The 23,090-nt window shown below is 41.3% G+C and overlaps 1 protein-coding gene across 7 annotated transcripts in view; it reads left to right on the top strand.

The window, feature by feature from the left end:
- pamr1b (peptidase domain containing associated with muscle regeneration 1b) overlaps nucleotides 1-23,090 on the top strand; it is a 131,012-nt gene that overhangs the window by 5,640 nt on the left and 102,282 nt on the right. For 6 of the 7 annotated variants that reach the window (XM_057330381.1, XM_057330380.1, XM_057330379.1 and 3 more), the window contains 4 exons: nucleotides 3,508-3,633; nucleotides 4,817-4,931; nucleotides 8,064-8,281; nucleotides 12,589-12,696. In XM_057330381.1, coding sequence (XP_057186364.1) covers nucleotides 3,508-3,633; nucleotides 4,817-4,931; nucleotides 8,064-8,281; nucleotides 12,589-12,696 — 567 coding nt within the window. The remainder of the gene's footprint in view (nucleotides 1-3,507; nucleotides 3,634-4,816; nucleotides 4,932-8,063; nucleotides 8,282-12,588; nucleotides 12,697-23,090) is intronic. The other variant, XM_057330382.1, reaches the window with a different exon arrangement.

Here is a 23,090-nt window from a genome sequence, read left to right as displayed (position 1 = left end):
CTGAAGACAAGCAGACTAAGGACTTGGATTACGTCTGATGAGACCAAGATAAACTTATTTGGTTCAGATAGTCAAGCGTGTGGTGGCAACCATGTGAGGAGTACAAAGACAAGTGTGTCTTGCCTGCAGACAAGCATGGTGTTGGGAGTGTCATGGTCTGGGGCTGCATGAGTGCTGCCGGCACTGGGGAGCTACAGTTCATTGAGGGAACCATGAATGCCAACATGTACTGTGACATACTGAAGCAAAGCATGATCCCCTCCCTTCGGAGACTGGGCCGCAGGGCAGTATTCCCACATGATAACGACCCCAAAAGAATCTGAGGGTAAAGGTGATGGACTGGCATGTCTCCAGACCTAAACCCTATTGACCATCTGTGGTGCATCCTCAAACTGAAGGTGGAGGAGTGCAAGGTTTTGGCCATGGCCGTTACAGCTGGTTCACTCAGAGTTACAAAACCAAACTAAAAGAACTTTCGCATACATAACACATACACAGAAGAAAAAAAAGAATTCTCTGGAGCAGATTTACTTTTTATATGAATTATTCAGCACTAATACGATGTACAAATTAATTCTTTAACTTAATTCGACTATATCTTTTTACCTTGCACCATCGATTGGATGGCAACATTACAAATTCATTATACAACACATGATTAGGTTCAGAAACAAGATTATTAGCTAGTCGTACACAATTATTGTGGTAGGTTGGTTCATATGCTTTTTTTAATGGCTGCCCCACTATTTTGGAACACATTTTAATAGGTTCATTAGCTTTGTTTTTAGACTAACAGATAAACTCATATACCAAACTGAAATCCAGTACTGCAGGACACTCACGATTACGGACATAAAGAATAATAAAATAATCTGCTTTCTTCCTCCAAATGACCTTCAGTTTTTTTACAGATACTGTCTATCTTTCCATGATAGTATGTTGTCTGTCCATATTCCTAGATACCTGTATGCTTCTACTTGATTGATGTTCCATTCATGTATAACAACTATCTCCTCAGTTTTTTTAATGTTAATACCAGAGGTGGGTAGAGTAGCCAAAATCTTTACTCAAGTAAAAGTACAAGTAACTAGAGAAATTGTTACTCAAGTAAAAGTCACTATTTTAAAAAGTACTTGAGTAAAAGTAAAAAAGTATGCAATGAAAAAACTACTCAAGTACCTAGTTACTTTGTATCTGATTATATAGGCCTACTACATAAAATTAATATTAACGCCAATATTTTAATATTACATTTTAATCAATGTTTTTAATTATCATAAGCAGATATTTTTGCAATATACTAGAGAGACTAAAGAATAGACAAACACAGAAGAGACTAGCATTTCTGTAAATTTCATCTAGTCCTGATGTCAATGTAGTTTACACTTATTTAGAATAATAGACCATGTCAAACTAAAGTGAACCTGCAGATTTTTGTGTTTAAAATGCATTAACTAAACTCAGAGCATTTCCTAAGATGATATAGAACATCTGCAGTGCTCTCTTAAATTAAATACACATTTTTGAACAAAGCTCATGTTTTCTCGTGTTGTGTCACGTGTGTGTTGTGAAACGCTCTTACTTGTAAACTCTTACTTGCCCACGTCTCTGTGTCTGACAGTTAACGTGCATGTTGCTGTGTCTGACGAACAGGTCACGCGGGTGCGTGCGTATGGCAGGCATTTATCATTGCTGGCAAACAATATGACACATTTGCAGTTTTGATTGTATAGATATAGATTAATATCCACTTCATCCAACGCTCTTTGTGTTCTGCGTGTTCTTAAGTTTCGCGCTACGAGGAGTGAGTAATCCTGCTTCAGATGATTCAGATCGTTCTGCGAACTGAACAAATCATTTGAACTGATTCATTAGCCTATTCAAATGGTTTTGCCCATTGTTCAATTAATGCTTTCAAAAGAATCGACTCAAAAGAATGCCCGTAAAAAGAGACGACAACCTTGAAATAAACAACGCATTTTAAAAAGGCATATTTTAAAATGAAGGAACGAAGCAACGTTACGCAATGTAACGAAGTAAAAGTACAGATTTTCTATTAGAAATTTACTCAAGTAAGAGTAAAAGTACACACTTTTAATTTTACTTAAAAAGTACATATTTTCCAAAATGTTACTCAAGTAAATGTAACGAAGTAAATGTAGCTCCTTACTACCCACCTTTGGTTAATACTGAGGGCATTATGGTCACACCACTCGACCAATTTGTTTACCCCCTGTTGGTGCGGTTCTAAATACTCTTGCTTGTTCAGTAGTGATATTATACAGTATCATCGGAGTATTTTAGAATATATTGGTCGGTCCTATTTTTGATCGACAATCATCTGTATGTAGGATAAATAACATAGCAGAGCTTACACAACCCTGAGGTACACCAACATTTTTTACTTCTGTTGACTTATGTCTACAAACTGAATAATGTAGAATTGAAAAACTGCTTCTTCACTATATGAATTAAATAAACACACTGATTTAAAATGAAGATACAAAACTTCATTAGTCAAGAGCAGTTCATGAATTTGTATTTAGTTGTTTTATTAACATTGGGCAACAAAAACAGCTGCAGGTTTTTAGTCTATACGTAGGCTATAGGGATAATGTAATGCGGCCGGAGAATATAAGCCCCAACAGTGTGATCAGGACACGACGTGAAGCAGAGGGCCTTCTTGTATCGCACTGAAGGGGTTTATTCAGCAACAACAACAGTCACTTTAATTCACTGATCCAATATGCATATCCAACTGCTTACTTTCACTTAAGAAATAAGGGACCGTTTTCATGTGTTTTTGACATAAACTTGTCTTTCACAGTAGCCTAACTTATATAAGATGCGCAAAAAGACGAACTTGCTTGTAGCCTTGCACTGTATGAGAACTGGCGTCTACATATGTGCGTACTTCAAATGAGAAATCGATAGAAAGTTTAAATGGGCAAACATTTTAAAACACGTAAATATAATAATCTTTCATAATGACAAACAAAGGCAATGACTGTAAAAGAGATTTGCGGGGACATGTGTCACGCTGCATGTTAGGCCAGGTGCATGCAGCCAAGAATCAGACTGCTGCGTATATGCTTTCGAAACACTCTTGCAGTAGTTTGATGTTATGTGCATCGAAGTTGTAGACACATCACAGTTATGGAGGCCCCGTCCTCCAAGCCTGAGGCCCAAGGCAACTGCCTGCTCTGCCTATAGGTAGCGCCCGACCCTGACGCCAAGAAGACCATCTCAAAAGATCAAAGGACATTTGATTGTCATCACCCCTTTAATCATTGATAACAGCTACAGTAACTACTTGACAGTGTTAAAAGCTAGTCACTCTTCTAATGCATGCTGTTATTACATACTGTAAAAAGTAAATAAACCTTCACAAAAAGTAAAATTTAGTATAATATTTTTTTTTGAGACGAGTACCTCAATACGTTTATATCAACACTATAGTCCACATTATTCTTTAAATTGTCTTTCGATGTTGTTTTTCCACTTTAGGCTGCAGCATATTTGAGAACTGCAAACGCTGTAACAATGGCACCTGGGGCCCAAGGGATGATTTCTTTGTGAAAGGGCAGTACTGTGCAGAGTGTCGGCCTGGCTGGTCTGGTGGGGATTGTTTAAGTGAGTTCTTTTACAATCTGATGTGTCCATGGAGGCATACAGAGACATGTTTAAAATTCATTCTCGCTCTCAAACATACCTGTGAAAGTGTTTGGTTTAGTTTTTGCTTACTTGTTTAAAGCTGAGTTAGAGAGTACTCGCATTTAGCCATGGTTGCTCTCAACTCTGCCCGAGCGCTCACACTGGTCAGTCAAACCAGGCTTTAGGTTTCAAACTTGCACTGGCGTGGTTTGATTAGGACAGTGTGAGTACGTCCTTAAGGATTCTGATGATGCATTTTTTGTATCTCTTAAAAAAATGATTCTGATAAGCATAATTATACTGTATATATACAGTAGTGGATAAAAATAAGAGATCATTTCAGACTATTTATATGTATGTGTTTAGGTAAAATTATAATTTTAATTTCATTCTGTGAACTATTAACAATATTTTTACCAAATTTAAAATAAAAATATTGTTTCTATTTGATAAATGAAAACTGGAGAAACAGGTCAAAATAACAGAAAAGATGATCTGTATTTTTTCAGATCTCAAATACTGCACAGAAAACAAGTTCAGATTCACTTTTAAGCAATAGAACAGTAATATTTGTACATGTATTTAAGGAAGTTCAGAAGTTATTATTTTTTGTGATAACCTGGATTTTTATCAGTTATGTGTACGTGTCATTCTGTCAGTCTTTCAAATTGCTGTCGGATGACTTTATCACTCCTGAGCATTGATTTTGTTGAAATTCGGCAAACACTGGACTGGAATGGCCCCAATTCATCTAAAGATGCTGATTTGAAATGGAAATTTGGAAAGGTCTCTTCCAAGGTGTTTCCACTGAACACTGCTAAATGTATAACAGGACAGGAACTTTATAGACAAAGTAGAATAAATGTATTGCCTCTTTGCTGGATAGTGGAGATCATTTACACTTTAAAAACTGCAAATAAAACTTTTATCATATGAAACGTACAACCCTTTGAAGTATGAAAGATCTATTTTTAATAGTGTATTTGTTTTTAATAAAAACAAATTAAGTTTAAATATTAAAATGTGAAAACTAGACAGTGTTTGAGTAAGATGGAAATGTTTTAGTTTTTAAATTATACAGATTTCAGTACAAATCATGTTTAATACAAATCAAATGCATTCTTGACTAAATCATTTTGCTGACTCTTTACTCCTATTTGAGCTTGTGGAGGGGTGATTCATAGGAGGCAGGGTCACCTGGTGCTGGAAAGTTACCCAACCAATGCCCGCTGTGAATGGACAGTAAAAGTGGACGAGACTTTTACCATTGATCTAAGGTGAGAAATCACAACAATGAAATAACATTATTTTTTTTCAAATCACATAATGCCTTGATAAAATGAACAAACTACATGTGGGTGGAAAACTTTTTAAAATATAATTACAGTAAGGGACTGCGTGTGTTAGCTTACTCTTAATATATGAACTGTTTACAGTGTAAGTGTAAGTGTAATGGAAATGTATTACTTTTACTTACATTTTAAAATATCTATTTTGTGAATGTACTTAGTTAATTCGTAAGAGCTTAATTATATTTAATTAAAAATATATATATATTAATTATAAATAAGTCATCAATTAAATCCATTTGAGTTTTTAGTGATTAGGTTTTGAAAAGCAACTCAAAAGCAATTTAAAATCATACCTAAAAGCACTTAAAACACCATTAAATTGCTTAGAACTTTTGACAAATAGGTGACATACTTTTGACAATGATGATACATACAAACTTGTGTGTCAATACACAAACTTTTGACAATGATGATACATACAAACTTGTGTGTCAATACACAAACTTTTGAAGTTAACATTTTGAAGTTAGACAAACAGTCAGACCAACAGTACAACAATTTCATGTTTGAAAGGCCACAAAGTGGCATAATCCCACCACCTTTTTGTGTTCTTGGACTGTGCCCATACATCAGCATGACAAATTTGGTGACTATACCTGCTGTCTGTCAAATTTGTTGATGCTCTGTACGAGAATGGTTTGACCAATCAACACGAATATAACTTTTTGTCAAGAGTGTCTCCAGATGCTACATACCAAATTTCGTACAAACTGGAGAAACTGTCTAGGAGGAGTTTAAAAAAGTATGTTTGGCAAAAAAATAAAAATGGCCGGAACAATTTTATGACAGAAAATGACGTCTTTTGAGGTAAGGATTCTGAGAATTTTGTTTCTAGGACTTATGGTTCAAAGGTTATGAGCAAAAGTGTAAGTGAAACTTTGAACTAGTGGTGGCGCTAGAGAATGAGAGACTCCAGTAACACATGAGACAGATATCATGCAGCCAAATATCATAACTTTCCTATGTACGGTTCTGTGGGCTGCCATAGACGCAATGATGGAAGAAGACAAAGAACACTTAACGGGTTCAATAGGGGTCAGGAAATAATGTATGAAACAAGGCAGCGTGTGTCATAAATATAGGCTAATGAAAACCAGCAACATTTAGGGTGTCTGTATGAACTAGTCACTGAATTAAATGTCTAAGAAAATACACACTATGGGAAATAAAATGGAAAAATGGTCAAATAGAGAAAAAATGTGTTTCAAGGCAGTTAAAGGTGTCATGAACTGGCCCCTTTATTTTTTTATACTGTTGTATGATGTCTACTTATGGCATTCGCGTGGTTTTTACATTCTAAAACATCAAAAATCAATAAGTAATAGGCTATTTTCTACCCGGGTTTTGAGGCTGTCTCGACAAACGCTCGGTTTTATTGGGCGTGCCGCATTGGAGACTTGGAAGTAAACACCCACTGCTATGATTGGATAGCAGTTTGCGTAGTAAACTTAGTTGCTAACTTAGAGCTTTCTGTGAATTTAACTAAGGATGCACCGGTAACATTTTTTAAAGACCAAGTACGAGTACCAATATTTTTTTTCTGGTACTCGCCGATACCGATACCTATAACCGATGCCTGTATAATGTACAATAATGTTAATAAACCAGTATCTTACTGGTACATTTTCTTTTTTTCTTTTGTTTTAGGTCTACTTAAATTTAAGTACTATTTTTTAATCAAGTTCTATTTTTTATGATAAGTAGCACAATTTTACTAGCACATTTACTAAAGTAAACAATATACTCTGTTGTCAAATTCTAAAAAAATTAAGAGGGGTGGTGTGGTAAAATGTGAATGTATTATAACTTGTTCAAGTCAACCGGACTTTTATTTTGACGGGACGCCGCAAAGAGCGTTTAAGTTAACCAGACTTTTATTTTGACGGATCACCGCAAATGAGGTTTGTTTGTGAAACGCTGGCGCTGAAAGCTCCACAAGCACAATGCGTTCAGTACAAGCAACCGAACCACTCTTTCACACATGGTAAAGTAAAACAAGCAGAATACATATTTAAACAGTATCTGAATATTTCATTAACTGTTACATTAGCTGTTAGCTGTTCAGCGCTAATTTCTTGTTAGGAAATGCCTGGATTCCGTCCGCGTTTTCCACATTGCGGAAATCATAGGGCTCTATGCATGTCACGTGAGGTATCGGTGTGTCATTACGAGTACGAGTATTAGTACATGAGCTTGGTATCGGGCCGATACCGATACTGGTATCGGTGCATCCCTACACGTAACGTTAGGTTACACATTAGCCCTATTCACACGGGATTAGTATTATCTGGGGACCTCGTGTGATTTCGAAATGACGCATTCACACGGGATAAGTGAAGCCTGTGATTTTTCTCAAATTTACTGACTTATTTCCCAGATGTGATGGCAAGGCTTTATGTACAGTTTGTATAGCCTATAGTTGTATGGTGTTTAATGATATATGACCGTACCTGTCAGCATTTGAGACCCATGATCACGAACCGGACAGAAGATCATCTGCGATTGCGGGTCTCAAATGTTACGAGAGGTGCCATGATAAATAATCAAACGGGAGACTCCTGGCTAAAACGACAGTGTTGGCAGGTAACTTATGGATATGACCCAGCCCTCGAAATAATATCAAAACACTTCAAACAACTTCCATTATTCGCAAACGATGTGTACTGTGCTCTGACTGTACAATATTTAGCAATCTTTAATGGCATGTTTATTGCTTGCTCGCTCTATCTGGTTCCGTGCAACTTGTGTTACTTCAGTACTGTCATGCGCAAACCAGTGGGTGGGGCTAGAGAAGTAGTCATTGATATTCTTCTGTGGAGGCGGTGTTCAACCTATAGGTGCATTCCAGGACCTGCCGTTCGCTGGGCCTGGTCACTGGTATCAATAACAGTTTGTAATTTCAGTAACAAGTGCATTTTCAGTTCTGACACTTACAGGATGTTCGCTTGAATATGATTCCCTCTTATATAACAAAAGCTTGGGTTAAAATGTATGTCTTAATTCATGACTCCTTTAAAGCTACACAAATAGGCCAATCTGTTATTTTGTCATTCGCAGGTTCATGATGCTCAGCATGGAGTTTGAATATAGCTGTCAGTATGACTACGTGGAAGTGAGGGATGGAGACAACTTGAACTCACGCATAATTGGTCGTTACTGTGGAAATGAGCGGCCTCCTCCAATTAAAAGCACTGGCAATTCTCTCCACATTCTTTTTGTCTCTGATGGTTACAAGAATTTTGATGGGTTTTTTGCCATCTTCCAGGAGAGTTCAGGTAGAAAACCACAGGTTAAACACAATAGTAAAAATGTCTTAGATGTCTCATGGAATAAAACATCTGAATTAACTCTTGTTGGTTTTCTAAACTTGAAGACATCTAAAACAGGGTTTCTCAACTACAGTCCTGAGGGCCCACTGCTCTGCACATTGCGTGTGTCTCCCTTGTTTAACACACCTGATTGAAAACCATCAGCTCATTCTAAGCAATCTCTATAAACTGAATTGAGTGTGTCAACCAACAAAATGTGCAGAGCAGTGGGTCCTCATGAATGGAGTTGAGAAATCCTGATGTAAAACACTTTGGGATGGGGGCTGAAGTTGAAAAACTTTGTTCTTATCACTTTAAAACTGTGTGCACTACAGCTCATTGTCCTCAGTGTTTTAAAGATCAGGTATCACACACAGTTTCTGCAAATCTCATATTAATCTTGAGTACCTATACAGCAGTGGCGCTAATTCACCAAAACCTAGGGTATGGCAAAGTTTCCTCTGTCCATACAACAACGACATTCCAAAGTAATGGAACAATAAATGATACCACATCATATCTAAACAAAACGTGTACAAGAATCCACGCAACTGAATGAATGCACGAACATGCATAAAACCTTACAGATAACAAACCCTACCCTCATATCGTTTAAAATGTGCTTTTTAAAGCTATAATATACAGTAGTCTAAAATATTTTGATTATCTTTAATGAGCATCAATATGCACACTTTGTTTCCACTGTTTTGTCTGAATGTTAGTGTATTGCAACTGCCATACTCTGCCATATGCAAATGCTGCCCTTGCTATACAGTAGTATTGCATACATCGTATCTTCGTAGAGAGTTTAGTTTGATCACATTTATAAAAGATAGATACAGCTGTACGATTATTTCTGGAAAAACACTAGCTGCTGGAGGCTGGCAGTGGGATGGAACTACGGCACGAGCACACAATTATGCACGTACGCGCTGATTGCCAGCAAAACACAGACATATGACTTAGTGCAATTCATGTCCGCCATCTTTTAGCACTGGGACCGAGCCATCTATCAGTTTCAAACGATCACCAAATCAAGCGTTATATTCACCGTTTATATAACATCCATCACTGAAATGCCGTGAACAGACAAACACACCTAAACTTCACTATCGCAAGAGTAACGAGCTGCAGCGAAGCTGCAAACTTGACGCAGTGCAGACAAGCGTGCGTGGGCAGGCTCTTTCTTTTGCCTTGCCGTGCTTTTCCAGGAGAATTGCCCAATAAAAGGAATAGACTTTAAAAAAAACTTTCAGAAACAAGTGCTGGGGGAGTGCATCAAGCAGAGAAATACTATGTCAAACGTCCAACTCATTTTATAACAAGTTGACCATGTTAAGCATGAAAAGCTAGCATGTTCAACAGTGTAAAGAAGTCAGAATGCATGACATAGCATGTTACATCCACTTTAATGTTTTAATAGAAAATGAAGCCAACTAACAGCTATGATTGTGTGCTCACCCACGATGCTACAGAAGCTGTGAAATTCAGGTGCCAGGTCTGCACACTATCCCAAATAGAGAGAAAGCGATAATGTATGTATCTGTTATAGTTATTTTTATTCTTATAACATTTCTTCTTTTTTTCTGAATCCTTGGGTCATGGCAATTGGAATGCACCTTATGACGGCATTTTTCATCCTCCTAGACCGTTTATCCGATTTGCAAGAAATTTGGAATGCAGCATCTCTAGACAATGCAGACAAAAAGTTAAAATATTTTCAATTGGCCAATCCATTCTTGTATAGTGTGTCAACAGATAAGATCAATGGTGAGCATGCCAAAATGTATTTGAGGCTGCATCTTCGCCAAACTATGGTGTATACACAAAACTTGGTGCATGTCAGTTCAGTCATGACCTGAGGTTGTGTTTACAGTTTCAGTACATCGCCACTTAGTGGTCCAGATATGAAATTGCGGTTTTTGCCTATAACTTCTGAAATCCTTCATCAAAAATTCTCCTTAGATTCCTTGAGTCATGCCAGGTTGAACCATCAAGATCGATCGCGAATTAAGATCGTCAGATCTCCCACCCCTAGTCCATGAGTCCCTTGTCTGTTCTAAACAGTTTAACTAATTAAGTACAATTTACCTTGATCTTCAAACGTTTTCAGTAAATAGTTGTGTTTGAGCCCCTGAACTGTCCTCAGTGTGAAAAGATGGATCTCAAAATGCTGGAAAACTGAATAATCTGCAGGATCTGGAGGATTTTTCTGAAGAACAGTTCTCAGTTTAACCGTTCAGAACAAATAAGGGACGCAGGAACCACCATCACAGCACAAATAAAAAACAGTTGTAGATCATCCAGATAACCACACACAGAACCAAGGGTTCCCAAACTTTTACACTGGGTTATTTAAATAATTTCAGCTATTTTATTTGGCTTGAGGACTATATGTAACAGTGGCGATCCGTGGCTCCTCTTCCGGGGAAGCAGTAATGCGAAGCTCGGCAAAACATGTATTTAGCCCGTCATGTGTGTGTCGCGTCATGTCAAAATACGTACCTGCTGCAGAAATGGTTTTTAATAAAAGAGACGCTCGCGAGCGTCTCTTTTATCATAAACAGTTTCGACGCATCTGCATCAGTCACGTACTTTGACATGATGCGTGATGCACATAGGTTCACGTGAAGCGCTGAACACGTATTTTGAATTCCTGCTTCCCCTGAAGAGGAGGCACCGATCGCCACTGATATGTAAACATCTTTAATGTAAAATATCTTACTCAGGACAGTACCAAATAAAAAAATAGCATGCATTTTGTATGATCTCTCTTATTTTGTTAAAATTATTTACATTGTGTATGTATATTCAGGGGCGATTTCCCACACAAGGATTAGTTTAAACCAGGACTAAAGGTCTTTGCATATACAGTCCGAAATTATCGTATGCTTTTTCGTATTTGGCACCTGTTTACACGGTGTCTCTGAATTGTCAAAACACCTCTCAAAATGCTTGCTACAGATGTGAAAAACACAGAAAACCGAACCCAGTCCGAAATTTCTTATGACGGACGAAAATATCGGAGGCAGTGTGTAAATGGGATTGACACAACATGAGGTCGTATTTATTTTTTAACGTGCGGAAATTTCTGACGCAAATTTCGGACTCAATGTGCAATGGCTTTAAGCCTTAGTTACTGTAAATCAGGATATTAAAAATATATACTTCACAATTTTTTTATAATGGTTTATCCGGCTTTATACCATGGTCATTTAATTTAAGTTAAAGCTGTTATTGATGTTTGCAGTGCAATATTTGATTAGACAGGTGAAAAATCTGACAAAATTAAAGTACAGCGATAGGCTTGGATTTATTTGAATTGATTATAGCAATTATTTGACTTAATTATTGAGAGAGAGAGATTCGTGAATTATCTGCACAGTATGCATCTCTACCTAATGAAGCTGCCAGAGTCTAGAAGGTCAAAAACAACGACGCTACCCCCTCATTCCTGTGAATATAGAGAAAGGCCAGAGTTCCCATCTGGCATATCAGGACTTTTCCCGGTGGGCGGCTTATAAATGTGGGCCGGAATGCAAACAGACAGAACTGACAGAGGGCTGCACTTGGTGAAGTGGTCCAGGGTCACTTTTAGTCCAAGTCCAGACTTGTGAGGCAACACTGGCATCAACAAGCTTCGGTGCTGTTTCCGTGTCCAATCTGTGCGTGTGCGTCTGTGATGTGACTACATTATAGGCAGTGCATTAATTTAGAATAGTGAACACAAATGACTGGAACTCCCTGTGCATTAAACAGTTTCTTCAGATCAGAATCGAGTATTCAGAAAGACCATGGTATAAATCGTAACATACAATATAAGCTGTCAGTGCAAGTTGTTTTCGATCGAGTCACCTCTAACATTTAAGTTAGTCTAGGACTAGTCGCTCGACCTGATTTTGCCAAGTGGCTGATGTCCTCAGGGCAACATATTTTGTTGACCTAAGGACAACATTTTTATAAATAAAACCTAAACCCACACCAAACCCTAACCATAACTTACCCCTAAAATCAGAGGTAAATGATAAGTGAGAAACAATGGTCTAGAAGCACCTAATGCTGGTTGGAAGATTAAACTTAAAATAAACTGTAAACTTATTTCTGAAATCTGATTGGTTGATTTAAATGTTGTCCCAGGCTCAACATGATGTTGCCCTAAGGATATCAACCACTTGGAAAAAACAGGAGAGCCAGGACTAGTCTTAAATCCTGTCCGGGAAACCGCCCCATAGTGTTTGTTTAGGAAGAACTAACATGTGTCTGTATGTGTGTAGCATGCGTATCCTCTCCATGTTTTCATGATGGCACCTGCATCGCAGAGTCCTCTCACTCTTTCCATTGTGCCTGTCTGGCTGGATATACTGGCAAGAGATGTGAACATGGTAAGTGCAGACTCTTGAAGGAATTAGCAATACATAGGGCCGTAGCTACACTCTTAAAATGGTTGTCTTAATTTTTACACAATGTTTGTGTTATTCTATTTAACACACTATGTGTTATTTTCCCCAAGATTACAGTTACCTTATGTTTTAATTTAAATGAAAATATACATTTTTTAATGAAATTATACACTAAATAAGAAACTAAAACTGCCAGTTTGGGTTATGCGATTGTCACGAACTGCTCGGAGACTCGACAGGTGCGGATCTAAATTTAGCTTTATTAACGGAGATCAGGTACAAACAGGCAATGAGTTCAGGGCAGCAGCAAACAATCAGAAATGGGGTCACAGGCAATGGTCGAGGCAGGCAGCAAAGGTTCACAAAAGACAGTAGTACAGTCCAAGGTCCAAAACACAGGGTAATCCAATACAAACAAGACTGCTCAGAAATGCAGTAGACACTAAACAAGACTTTGCAATGACAGAGTTATTGGACCAGGCTTATATAGACAGAGGTTATTACAAACAAGTGAGAATGATCAGTGTTCAATGAGTCCGGGCAACGGGTTATGGGAAATGCAGTGTGCAATGACGGTGCGTGTGATGAGGGGAGTGCCCTCTAGTGGATTTGAGAGGGCACTCCAGCTGGTGACTGTGACATAGCCCCCCCTCTAAGGGCGGATTCCAGACGCCCCCAAAAAGTCCTGGAGGGCGGTGGAAAAGAGGTGGAACCGGGGGAGGGTTGGCAGGCGAGGCCCATGAAGGTGAACAGGACCTGGGACGTGGAGCAGAGATGTACCTGAGGCGTGGTGTAGAGGGGCAGGCTGGTCAGGCGGCCAGGGAGGCGCAGGCTGGTCAGGAGGCCAGGGAGGCGCAGGCTGGTCAGGAGGCCAGGGAGGCGCAGGCTGGTCAGGAGGCCAGGGAGGCGCAGGCTGGTCAGGAGGCCAGGGAGGCGCAGGCTGGTCAGGAGGCATGGGAGGCGCAGGCTGGTCAGGAGGCATGGGAGGCGCAGGCTGGTCAGGAGGCATGGGAGGCGCAGGCAGGTCTGGAAACCTGGGCGTGGCAGGCAGGTCTGGAAACCTGGGCGTGGCAGGCAGGTCTGGAAACCTGGGCGTGGCAGGCAGGTAGGCAGGGATCTCAGGAAGATCACAGGAGTATATCCCAAACGAGGCAGGGAACTCAGAAGCGTCCATCCCGGACGAGGCAGGGAACTCAGAAGCGTCCATCCCGGACGAGGCAGGGAACTCAGATGCGTCCATCGCGGACGAGGCAGGGAACTCAGATGCGTCCATCGCGGACGAGGCAGGGAACTCAGATGCGTTTATCCCGTACGAGGCAGGGAACTCCGATGCGTCCATCCCGGACGAGGCAGGGAACTCAGATACGCCGGACGGGACCGGCTCGAAGAACACAGAAAGACCGGACGGGACCGGCTCGAAGACCTCTGGAAGGCTGGACGGGACCGGCTCAAAGACCTTTGGAATGGGAGAACAGTGCACAGCCCAGACACACCCCAATGCAGCAACCACCACCAGTAGAGCAGATTCAAACGCAGGAGTCTCAGGATCATCCACCTCAGGCACCACCGGATTCTGGCCTCTGGGAACACCTGCCCTCCAAGTAGACATCAGATGGGTGTCTGCCAGGCTTGAAATCAGACACCAGGTTCTGAACTGGCAGCCATCTTGTGAGCGGACTCTGGACTGGCGGCCATGATGGCTGGAGACTCTGGCTTGGCGGCCATGATGGCTGGAGACTCTGGCTTGGCGGCCATGATGGCTGGAGACTCTGGCTTGGCGGTCATGACGGCTCTCTCAAAAAAGTATTTAGGAGTGTCAGTCTCCTTACTCTCCCCTACTGTAAGTGGTGAGCCACGAAACTGTAAGATAAAGTTAAGAAATTGTGCCAGGGTCCAGTTACGGTCTTCATCAGGTAAATTAAAGCTGATGTGCTGATCTAGTCCAGACCAAAAACATCCCTTTAAATACACATCGTCAACAATCACATATTGGCAATGCCAAAGAAACTCGTTAATAAAATCTTCAATGCTGCGACCAGCTTGATAGACCGAACACAGTTCCCTCCGATGATTATCAAAAGTACCTCCTGAAACCTTCATGTACTCTGGTCCGGCTGCTAGATCCATATTGTGGCGAAGTCTTCTGTCACGGACTGCTCGGAGACTTGACAGGTGCGGATCTAAATGCAGCTTTATTAACGGAGATCAGGTACAAACAGGCAATGAGTTCAGGGCAGGCAGCAACCAATCAGAAATGGGGTCACAGGCAATGGTCGAGGCAGGCAGCAAAGGTTCACAAAAGACAGTAGTACAGTCCAAGGTCCAAAACACAGGGTAATCCAATACAAACAAGACTGCTCAGAAATGCAGTAGACACTAAACAAGACTTCGCAATGACAGAGTGATTGGACCAGGCTTATATAGACAGAGGTTATTACGAACAGGTGAGAATGATCAGTGTTCAATGAGTCTGGGCAATGGGTTATGGGAAATGTAGTGTGCAATGACAGTGCGTGAGATGAGGGGAGTGTCCTCTAGTGGATTTGAGAGGGCACTCCAGCTGGTGACTATGACAGCGATATATTGTCATTGTGTTTTCTTTCATGCTTGTTTTAAAAACAAAGCCAAATAATGCAATGCTGTTCTACTTGTTGATTTCCCTTTAACTGAGTTTCAGTAAAAGTTCCATTAATTATTATTAGTTTACTTAGGATTATTATCTACTTACAGTCCAGTTATATGATTTTAATATTCTTACAATTAATTTATTTATGGTTTAAACAAGTGTTTGTGCATTATGCTTTATTTTGATCATTTTTAATTAAAAAAGGGTCAATAATAGCCTGTTGTTATCACAGTCATTTCTGGGTAAATATATCGGTCAAACAAGTACTTATCGTGACAAGCCTACCTATAGGGGGAATATTCTGCTCTTCTTACATGCCTCTACAGAAGAGCCCCCATTTGCTGCTGCTCTACTCCAGTAAGGGAAATGCTGCTCTTCTTTAATGCTTATTCAGAAGAGCATCCCTTGCTGCTGCTGTGATTGATGCCTAAGCTTCTGTTGGGGGGAATCAATTGAATAATAATTCACAGCCGTGTGCTCCCATCGTGGTTTTGGGGGGTTATCGCTGCACTGCCTGCACTTATTCATGCTGGCTGCATGGATGGGCAGGAAGTTTTGCCTAGAACAGAACCATACCACCAATCTAAACTCCCTGGTCTCATTCATGCTGACTGCATGGATGGTTAGGGGGTTTTGCCCAGAACAGAACCATACCACCATACCACAATCTAAACTGTAAGCTAATTGTCAACAATTGTCACAGTAGTGAACCTGACAGAAATGAAAATGCTGTCATCATTTACGCACCCTCTTGTCTTTTCAAACCTGCATGACTGTCTTCAGCAGAACACAAAACTTTTCAGAGAGAATGTTTTCCAGACATCTGAAATGAATTACAGACAGGTAAAGTGAGTTGGTCCAATCAGTGTTGCCATATTGGGCGGGCCCAATCAGGCTTCTTTTGTTTGGGTTAGACAGGAGAAAAATGAATTGGGCATGTGAACAAAATTTGGGCTGCTTGTAAAATAAAAAAACGCCCATGCAGCTTGATTTTTTCTTTGCTTCTGTGTAGTCATGTTGTTTTAATTTACATTTACATTTAGTCATTTAAAGAACGCTTTTATCCAAAGCGACTTACAGAGAGTTCAGGGAGCAATAAGCGACATGTCCTACAGGCGCAATAATACACTAAGTGCTAATACAAAGTTGCTAGTTTACATTTACATTTAGTCATTTAGCAGACGCTATTATCCAAAGCGACTTACAGATGAGGGAAACAATGGAAGCAATTGGAACAACATAAGGACAACTAATGCATAAGTGCAATAAAAAACTGGTCTCATATAGCCTACCACAGTATACAGAGCTACGTTTATTTTTTTTGAAAGAGTAGAAAAGAGATAGAAGTCAGAACTGATCAGTCAGGTGTTGACGGAAGAGATGTGTTTTAAGACAATTCTTAAAGATGGCTACACAATCTGCTGATCTTGTAGCAGCGAGCAGATCATTCCATAAATGTGGAACCGATCCAGAGAAGGTATGTGAGAGAGATTTTTTACCTTTTGGGATGGCACCACAAGATGTTCGTTTGTAGAGCGTAGGGGTCTGGCGGGTACATAAGTCTGCATTAGCGAGTGAAGATAAGGGGGTGCCAAATCAGTGGTTGTCTTGTAGGCCAGGAGCAGAGTCTTGAATTTGATTTGAGCGACTATAGGGAGCCAATGTAACTTAATGAAGAGAGGAGTGACGTGTTTCTGGATGCATTTCAGCATGCCTAGCTGACATTTCGCTCTGGATGAAGGACCATCACCTGCAGCTGAACCTTGCAAAAACAGAACTGCTTGTAATCCCAGCCAACACAAAGAGTCATCACAACTCTCTTCGGTTCATTGAAGACCACTCTTGCCACTGCATTCTGGATCATCTGTATAGGTTTGGTTGTGCAAGCTGGAAGTCCAGCCAGTAGCGCATTGCAGTAGTCCAGTCTGGACAGAACAAGAGCTTGGACTAGGACTTGCGTAGCATGCTCGGATAGTAAAGGTCTATTTTACCTAATATTGTAGAGGATGAATCTACAGGACCGGGTGGTGCTGGCAACCTGATCTGTGAAGTTAAGCTGATCGTCGATCACCACTCCCAGGTTTCTGGCTGTTCTGGAAGATGTGATGGTTGATGAGCCCAGTTGAATGGAGAAGTTGTGATGACTCTTTGTGTTGGCTGGGATTACAAGCAGTTCTGTTTTTGCAAGGTTCAGCTGCAGGTGATGGTCCTTCATCCAGAGCGAAATGTCGGATCGTCAGACTGAAATGACAGGTGGAGTTGTGTATCATCCGCATAGCAGTGATAGGAAAAGCCATGTTTCCGAATGACAGAGCCTAGGGATGTCATGTATACAGAAAATAGCAACGGACAAAGCACTGAGCCCTGATGCACCCCTGTGTCGAGATGTTGGGACTCAGAGACCTCACCTCTCCAGGATACTCTAAATGACCTACCTGTGAGGTAAGACCTGAACCATTGTAGCACCACTCCAGAGACACCCATAGCCTTGAGGGTTGACAGGAGTATGTGGTGGTTAACGGTGTCAAAGATGGCAGATAGATCCAGTAGGATAAGTACAGATGAGTTAGAGGCGGCTCTTGCCAGACTCAGGGCTTCAATGACAGAGAGCAGTGGAATGACTCAGTGGAATAACTGCTCTTGAAACCAGACTGGGTGCTGTCCAGGAGGTTGTTCTGGGTGAGAAAGGATGAGAGCTGGTTACATACAACACATTCAAGAGTTTTAGCAATGAAGGGGAGGAGAGATACTGTAGTTCTCTAACAGTGCAGGATTAAGAGTGGGTTTCTTGAGTAGTGGGGTAATACGGGCCTCTTTGAAGACTGGGAAATGTACCAGTGGTGAGAGACGAGTTGATAATGTGGGTCATCATGGGATCAACCGATGGAGAAACGGCCTGGAGGAGATGAGTGGAGATGGGATCTAGCGGGCAATCAAACTAGTTTCAGCAAAAGCTAGACCAATATCTGTTGAGAGAAAGAGAGAGGGTTAGTTTTTTTTTCTCATTTTTCTCTCAAGTATTCACAGAAGAGATGGGTTTTAAGCAGTTTTTTAATGTTGAGAGTGATGTGGTTGACCGGACTGAGTTAGGAAGAATGTTCCACCAGGAAGGAGTTGTGAAGGAGAATGAGCAGGAAACCAATTTACTGCCCTTATGAGAAGGCAATACAAGACGCCGCTCGTTTGTTGAACGCAGGGATCTTGATGGGTTGTAAGAGTATAGGTGGGTGTGAAAGTATGCCGGTGCAGATCCAGTGATAGTCCTGTAGGCAAGCATTAGTGAATTGAATCTGATACGGGCTTCAACCGGTAGCCAGTGGAGAGAGATGAAAAGGGGTGTCACGTGAGCCCTTTTAATACATTTATAAATAATGTGTAGTGCATTCATGAACACATTTCCCCTTAAAGCAGCCCTCATTGATTCAATTTAACCAATCAAATCAGAAAATAGGGAGACCTATCAATCAATGTGCCGTTGTTTATGAGATGTGAGGACTCGTGAGTGACCGGGTTTTAGCATGTTAGGAGCCAGATTTTGAACATGTAGCTATGTGTGTATTTTAGCGATTGCAATGTAAAAGTGGCAAAAATATAAGTTACACGCTGATAAGTAGGAGAGTGTCTGACAACGTGGATTACACATGTGGTAAGAGGCTACTCGAACACTCTTTGTGAATATACTGTAACTGCAACTGAAAGGTAAGTGTATTATTATTGCTACTGTTCATTTTTCTTCTGTCGTATTATCAGTTGCCTATGTATCAATGGTTGTCGTGGTGTGTGCATGAAGTTCTGTCATGAAACTGATACGGAACAGAACCCAAGTGCAATCAGCTCTAAGTCTCTACAAAAAAACATTTTATTTAACATGGGACAAAACATAACTCAAAATCCCTCGAGGGGGAAAACAAGAACAAGACACTTTAACAAAATAAAACTTGACTAAAACTTAACTTAGAAGACAGACCAGGCGCAACAGGACAAGATGGTGATGAAGACAAACGATCCAGCACAGGACAGCAAACACAAGGGCATTGAATAGCAGAGGATCAAAAGAGGCATAACGAGGGCAACAGGTGAAGGGCGTATACTGATAATGGGATAATGAATAATTCCAGAATATGCTCTGGAATATGTGATTCTGACTGGCCAGTGGTGACATTCCAAAGAATGTCATGCTGCCTTCAAGTGGAGTCAGAAATATTGTAGTCACGTTAGCCACCCACTCTGGTGCTGCTGGGAATTTTAGATCACACACGCAACCCACTGACTACCCAGAATACACAACATACTCGGAAAACCGCTGGGTCAGACCAGGTTTGCTCTCATTCACCCACAATCACTCTTCGCATTGATCCTAAGCACGTCGAGCAGATCTCGTTCTGGGAACTGGAGGGTTCTACAGCTGATATTGTCCTGGGAGGACCCTGGCTCCAACAGCATCAACCCCACGTCGATTGGAAATCTGGAGAGGTACTTCAATGGGGCGACGCATGTCAAGCTTGGTGTTCCCCCCCTTCTTGTGACATCCCCGTATCCAACATGTCTGTCTGTCAATTCTACGACTGCGGAGAGTCCAGAGGTGCTCTGTAAAGTTCAGATTCCCTATGAGTACAGGGCATTCCAGGACGTATTCTTTAAGCAACTGGCAACCAAACTTCCCCCTCATCCACCATGGGATTGTGTTATTGAGCTGCTTCCTGGGGCCATGGATGATTACATCTCGGAGACCTTGCAGTAGAAGTTTATCAGACCATCCATCTCTCCTACCATCCAGCTTTTTCTTTGTGGGTAAAACGGACGGAGGTTTGAAGCCATGTATAGATTACCATACACTGTATGCCCATGCAAAAAAAAATGTTATCCCCTTCCCCTGGTGCCTGCTGCCTTAGAACAGTTAAGAGACTCAACCATCTACACCAAGTTAGATTTACGTAATGCCTATAACCTCATCTGTATCTGCTTAGGAGATAATTGGAAAACCGCTTTCATTACAAAATTCGGTCACTACGAGTACCTGGTTTTATGAACTAAATAATACTCAATAAGTTGCTCATCATCTACATCAACGATATACTGATCTACTCCCGCAATCTACAAGATCACATCAGTCACGTTAACCAGGTATTCCAACGTCTAAGGAAAATCAGCTCTTCCTGAAACTCGAAAAATGTCAGACACTGAAACCTGTCTGAACAACAGTAAAATTCTTTGTAATTATGTTGATGAACCGAATAGTTTAAGTCGCATGACCCCCTAGGTTACCACTCTTTAGCAACATTATTCATAGTTTTTCCTGTGTTCACCCACACCAATTATCCGCCTCCGCCTTCATAATGAGCGTTTACTTTGCGTCACTAACTGACCACCTCAGTTAAGCTTGCAAACACATAGCCCACATCTTTAGCTCATTAGATCAGTACGGACTTGCATTAGCTCTTTGTACTTTTCTCTCTCCCCTGTGTCTCAACATGTCGTGAGGCACGACATACCCAGAGCAGATGTTTTGTGGAAAGTGACAAGCTTGTCCCTCCGCGACACTTCAGGCCAGGCCTCCTGACATCACAGCACAAGTGACAGCTATCCTGATCATCCTTTGAATCACAGCCACTCAGAACAACCTATCATCTTCTGAGTATTTAGAAAAGGCCAATGAAAATTGGCGAATGAAATTTGCATGCCGGACTCCTCCCCGGATGTCCAGATATAAGAGGGAAGCCGGCGTGCTCATTTATTCACCTTTGGTCTGAGGAGCCTTAAGCATCCTCCCCCGACCGCTAGGGTGGGTGGCCAGTGTTGTGGCATGAGGGACACAACGTCTCGTTCCCTCCATCAGGGAACTGAGATTACATCCGTAACCAAGACGTTCCCTTTCTGGCGGTCGACAGAATGGGGTTCCTATGTAAGACGCCACAGCACTGAGCCGCGTCACAATCTCTAGCGGAGCGACGTTGACTGGCCTGGGCGAGTCAGACGTAGGCGCTAACGTGAAATTATGACCATCCAGTGGAGAGGAAAGGGGACCCAGAGCTTTATCAAAAAGTTGGGAAGCCCCTGCCACCGGCCGTCACGGGCGGAGGCCTAGTTCTCTAAACAGCGAGAAGCCGCCCGGCACCGTAAGGGCCACTGGGTAAGCATTATTCCCCCCTGGGGAAAAACACTGCAGAGACCACTACCTACCGAAGGGAGGAATTAGTGGAGACAGCACATGGTCTCACCATCAGGGGAGAACTCATGGGAAAAAGTGCGGACTAGGGTTAACCGCAAGGTGGGAGACCACCTAGGGAGGTCATGGGTTGCCAAGGTGGGAACCATTCATGAGGATACATCAGACGGAACAGCCCACGGAGGGGGGGTTACCACGTCTGGAGCACTAGGTCCGGTTAGAGCTATGTCCAACAGCTCACTCGGCAACTGCTCACTTGACCGAATCCGGTAATCCAGTAAATGTGGGTAATCCAAAAGTATTCAGAAGAACAGCCTGATCCACAAGAGCCTGAAACAGCAAGAGCTGACAGAGAGAAACAAGGTAACGACTCAACAACCACGCAACATAAATGCCCGCTATATATATATAAAGGGCAATGCTAATGCGCTGCAGCTGTACAAGGCTAATGAGCTGCCGCCAGGTTGCCAAGCAACAAACACACGCACACACTATACAGAGACACAGAAATGAACCCGCAGACCCATGAACCGTGACAGGTTCTTAATCCCTCTCTAAAAAACATTGCGTCACCTGTTGGACCTTTCCTCACACCTCCACCTCCCAGTGAGGGGGTCCCTGGAGATGGACTTAATCTTCATCCCTTTTCTATATCTGCCCTCATCTGGACTAACTAGCTGTGCGCTGGAGGCCGCCAGGCCCGAAACTCTGTACTTCATCAGGACAAGCTTTCTGAATATCATCTAAACTTTCTGGCCATATGGATCTGGACGTTTGCTTTGCACACTGAGAAAATGCAAGTATTCTGGTTTTATGTAATCTTAGCCGCATTTAAATCGAGCCTGTTGTAAAGCATAGATATGTGATTGATTTACCGATGTTCAGAAATGTTTTAGCTGCCCTTCTCTCCCTCTCATCCTTAGTTTGTGTGTTTTATGTGTTACTGAATGTTTCATGTATGTCTGTGTTTTATCTGATCGCTATAAGATTACCATGTAGAGTTAGTTTCAATAAACAGCAATGTATTCGCTTATGATGTTCTGGATTCAATGCTCACATTATTTGGTCCCTTAATCTGTGTCAGATCTTAGCTACCTCGGAGTTCTGTGAAGCAGAGATGTGTTATTTTTGTGTCCAAGAGATAACGTGTAGAGTTAATAATATCACAGATGCATTTGCTGGACGAATACATACGAGTCGGTATTATTACTTCTGTTAATCAGAAATTACCAGAAAAATATGTATACTTCATGACGATATTATACACATTTTTTTTTGTTGTTGAGTTAAACCAATGATTCCCTGACTGAAACTGATGTTTTAAATAACTAATTCAATGAATATGAAAATGATCCTGGTCGTTACGAGGTTAAGATCCATGTGCAGTTAATTGAAGGGGTTATCCAAGGCACAATCCAAAAACATGCAGACATCATACACAGATAATCAGTCCAAACAATACAAAAACCAGGGAAAAAGAACTGGGTAAAAATAGCACCTGTAACTAAAACCAATACAAAGCCATGAATGAGTGAGTGTGTGTTTCCCAGGTTTAAATAGGCAGATTTGCAACAAGTAACAAGA

This window comes from Triplophysa rosa, linkage group LG3, assembly GCF_024868665.1.
Source record: "Triplophysa rosa linkage group LG3, Trosa_1v2, whole genome shotgun sequence".
Taxonomy (NCBI): Eukaryota; Metazoa; Chordata; class Actinopteri; order Cypriniformes; family Nemacheilidae; genus Triplophysa; species Triplophysa rosa.
Note: the sequence above shows the minus strand (reverse complement) of the source record. Positions and strands in the feature narration are given on the sequence as shown.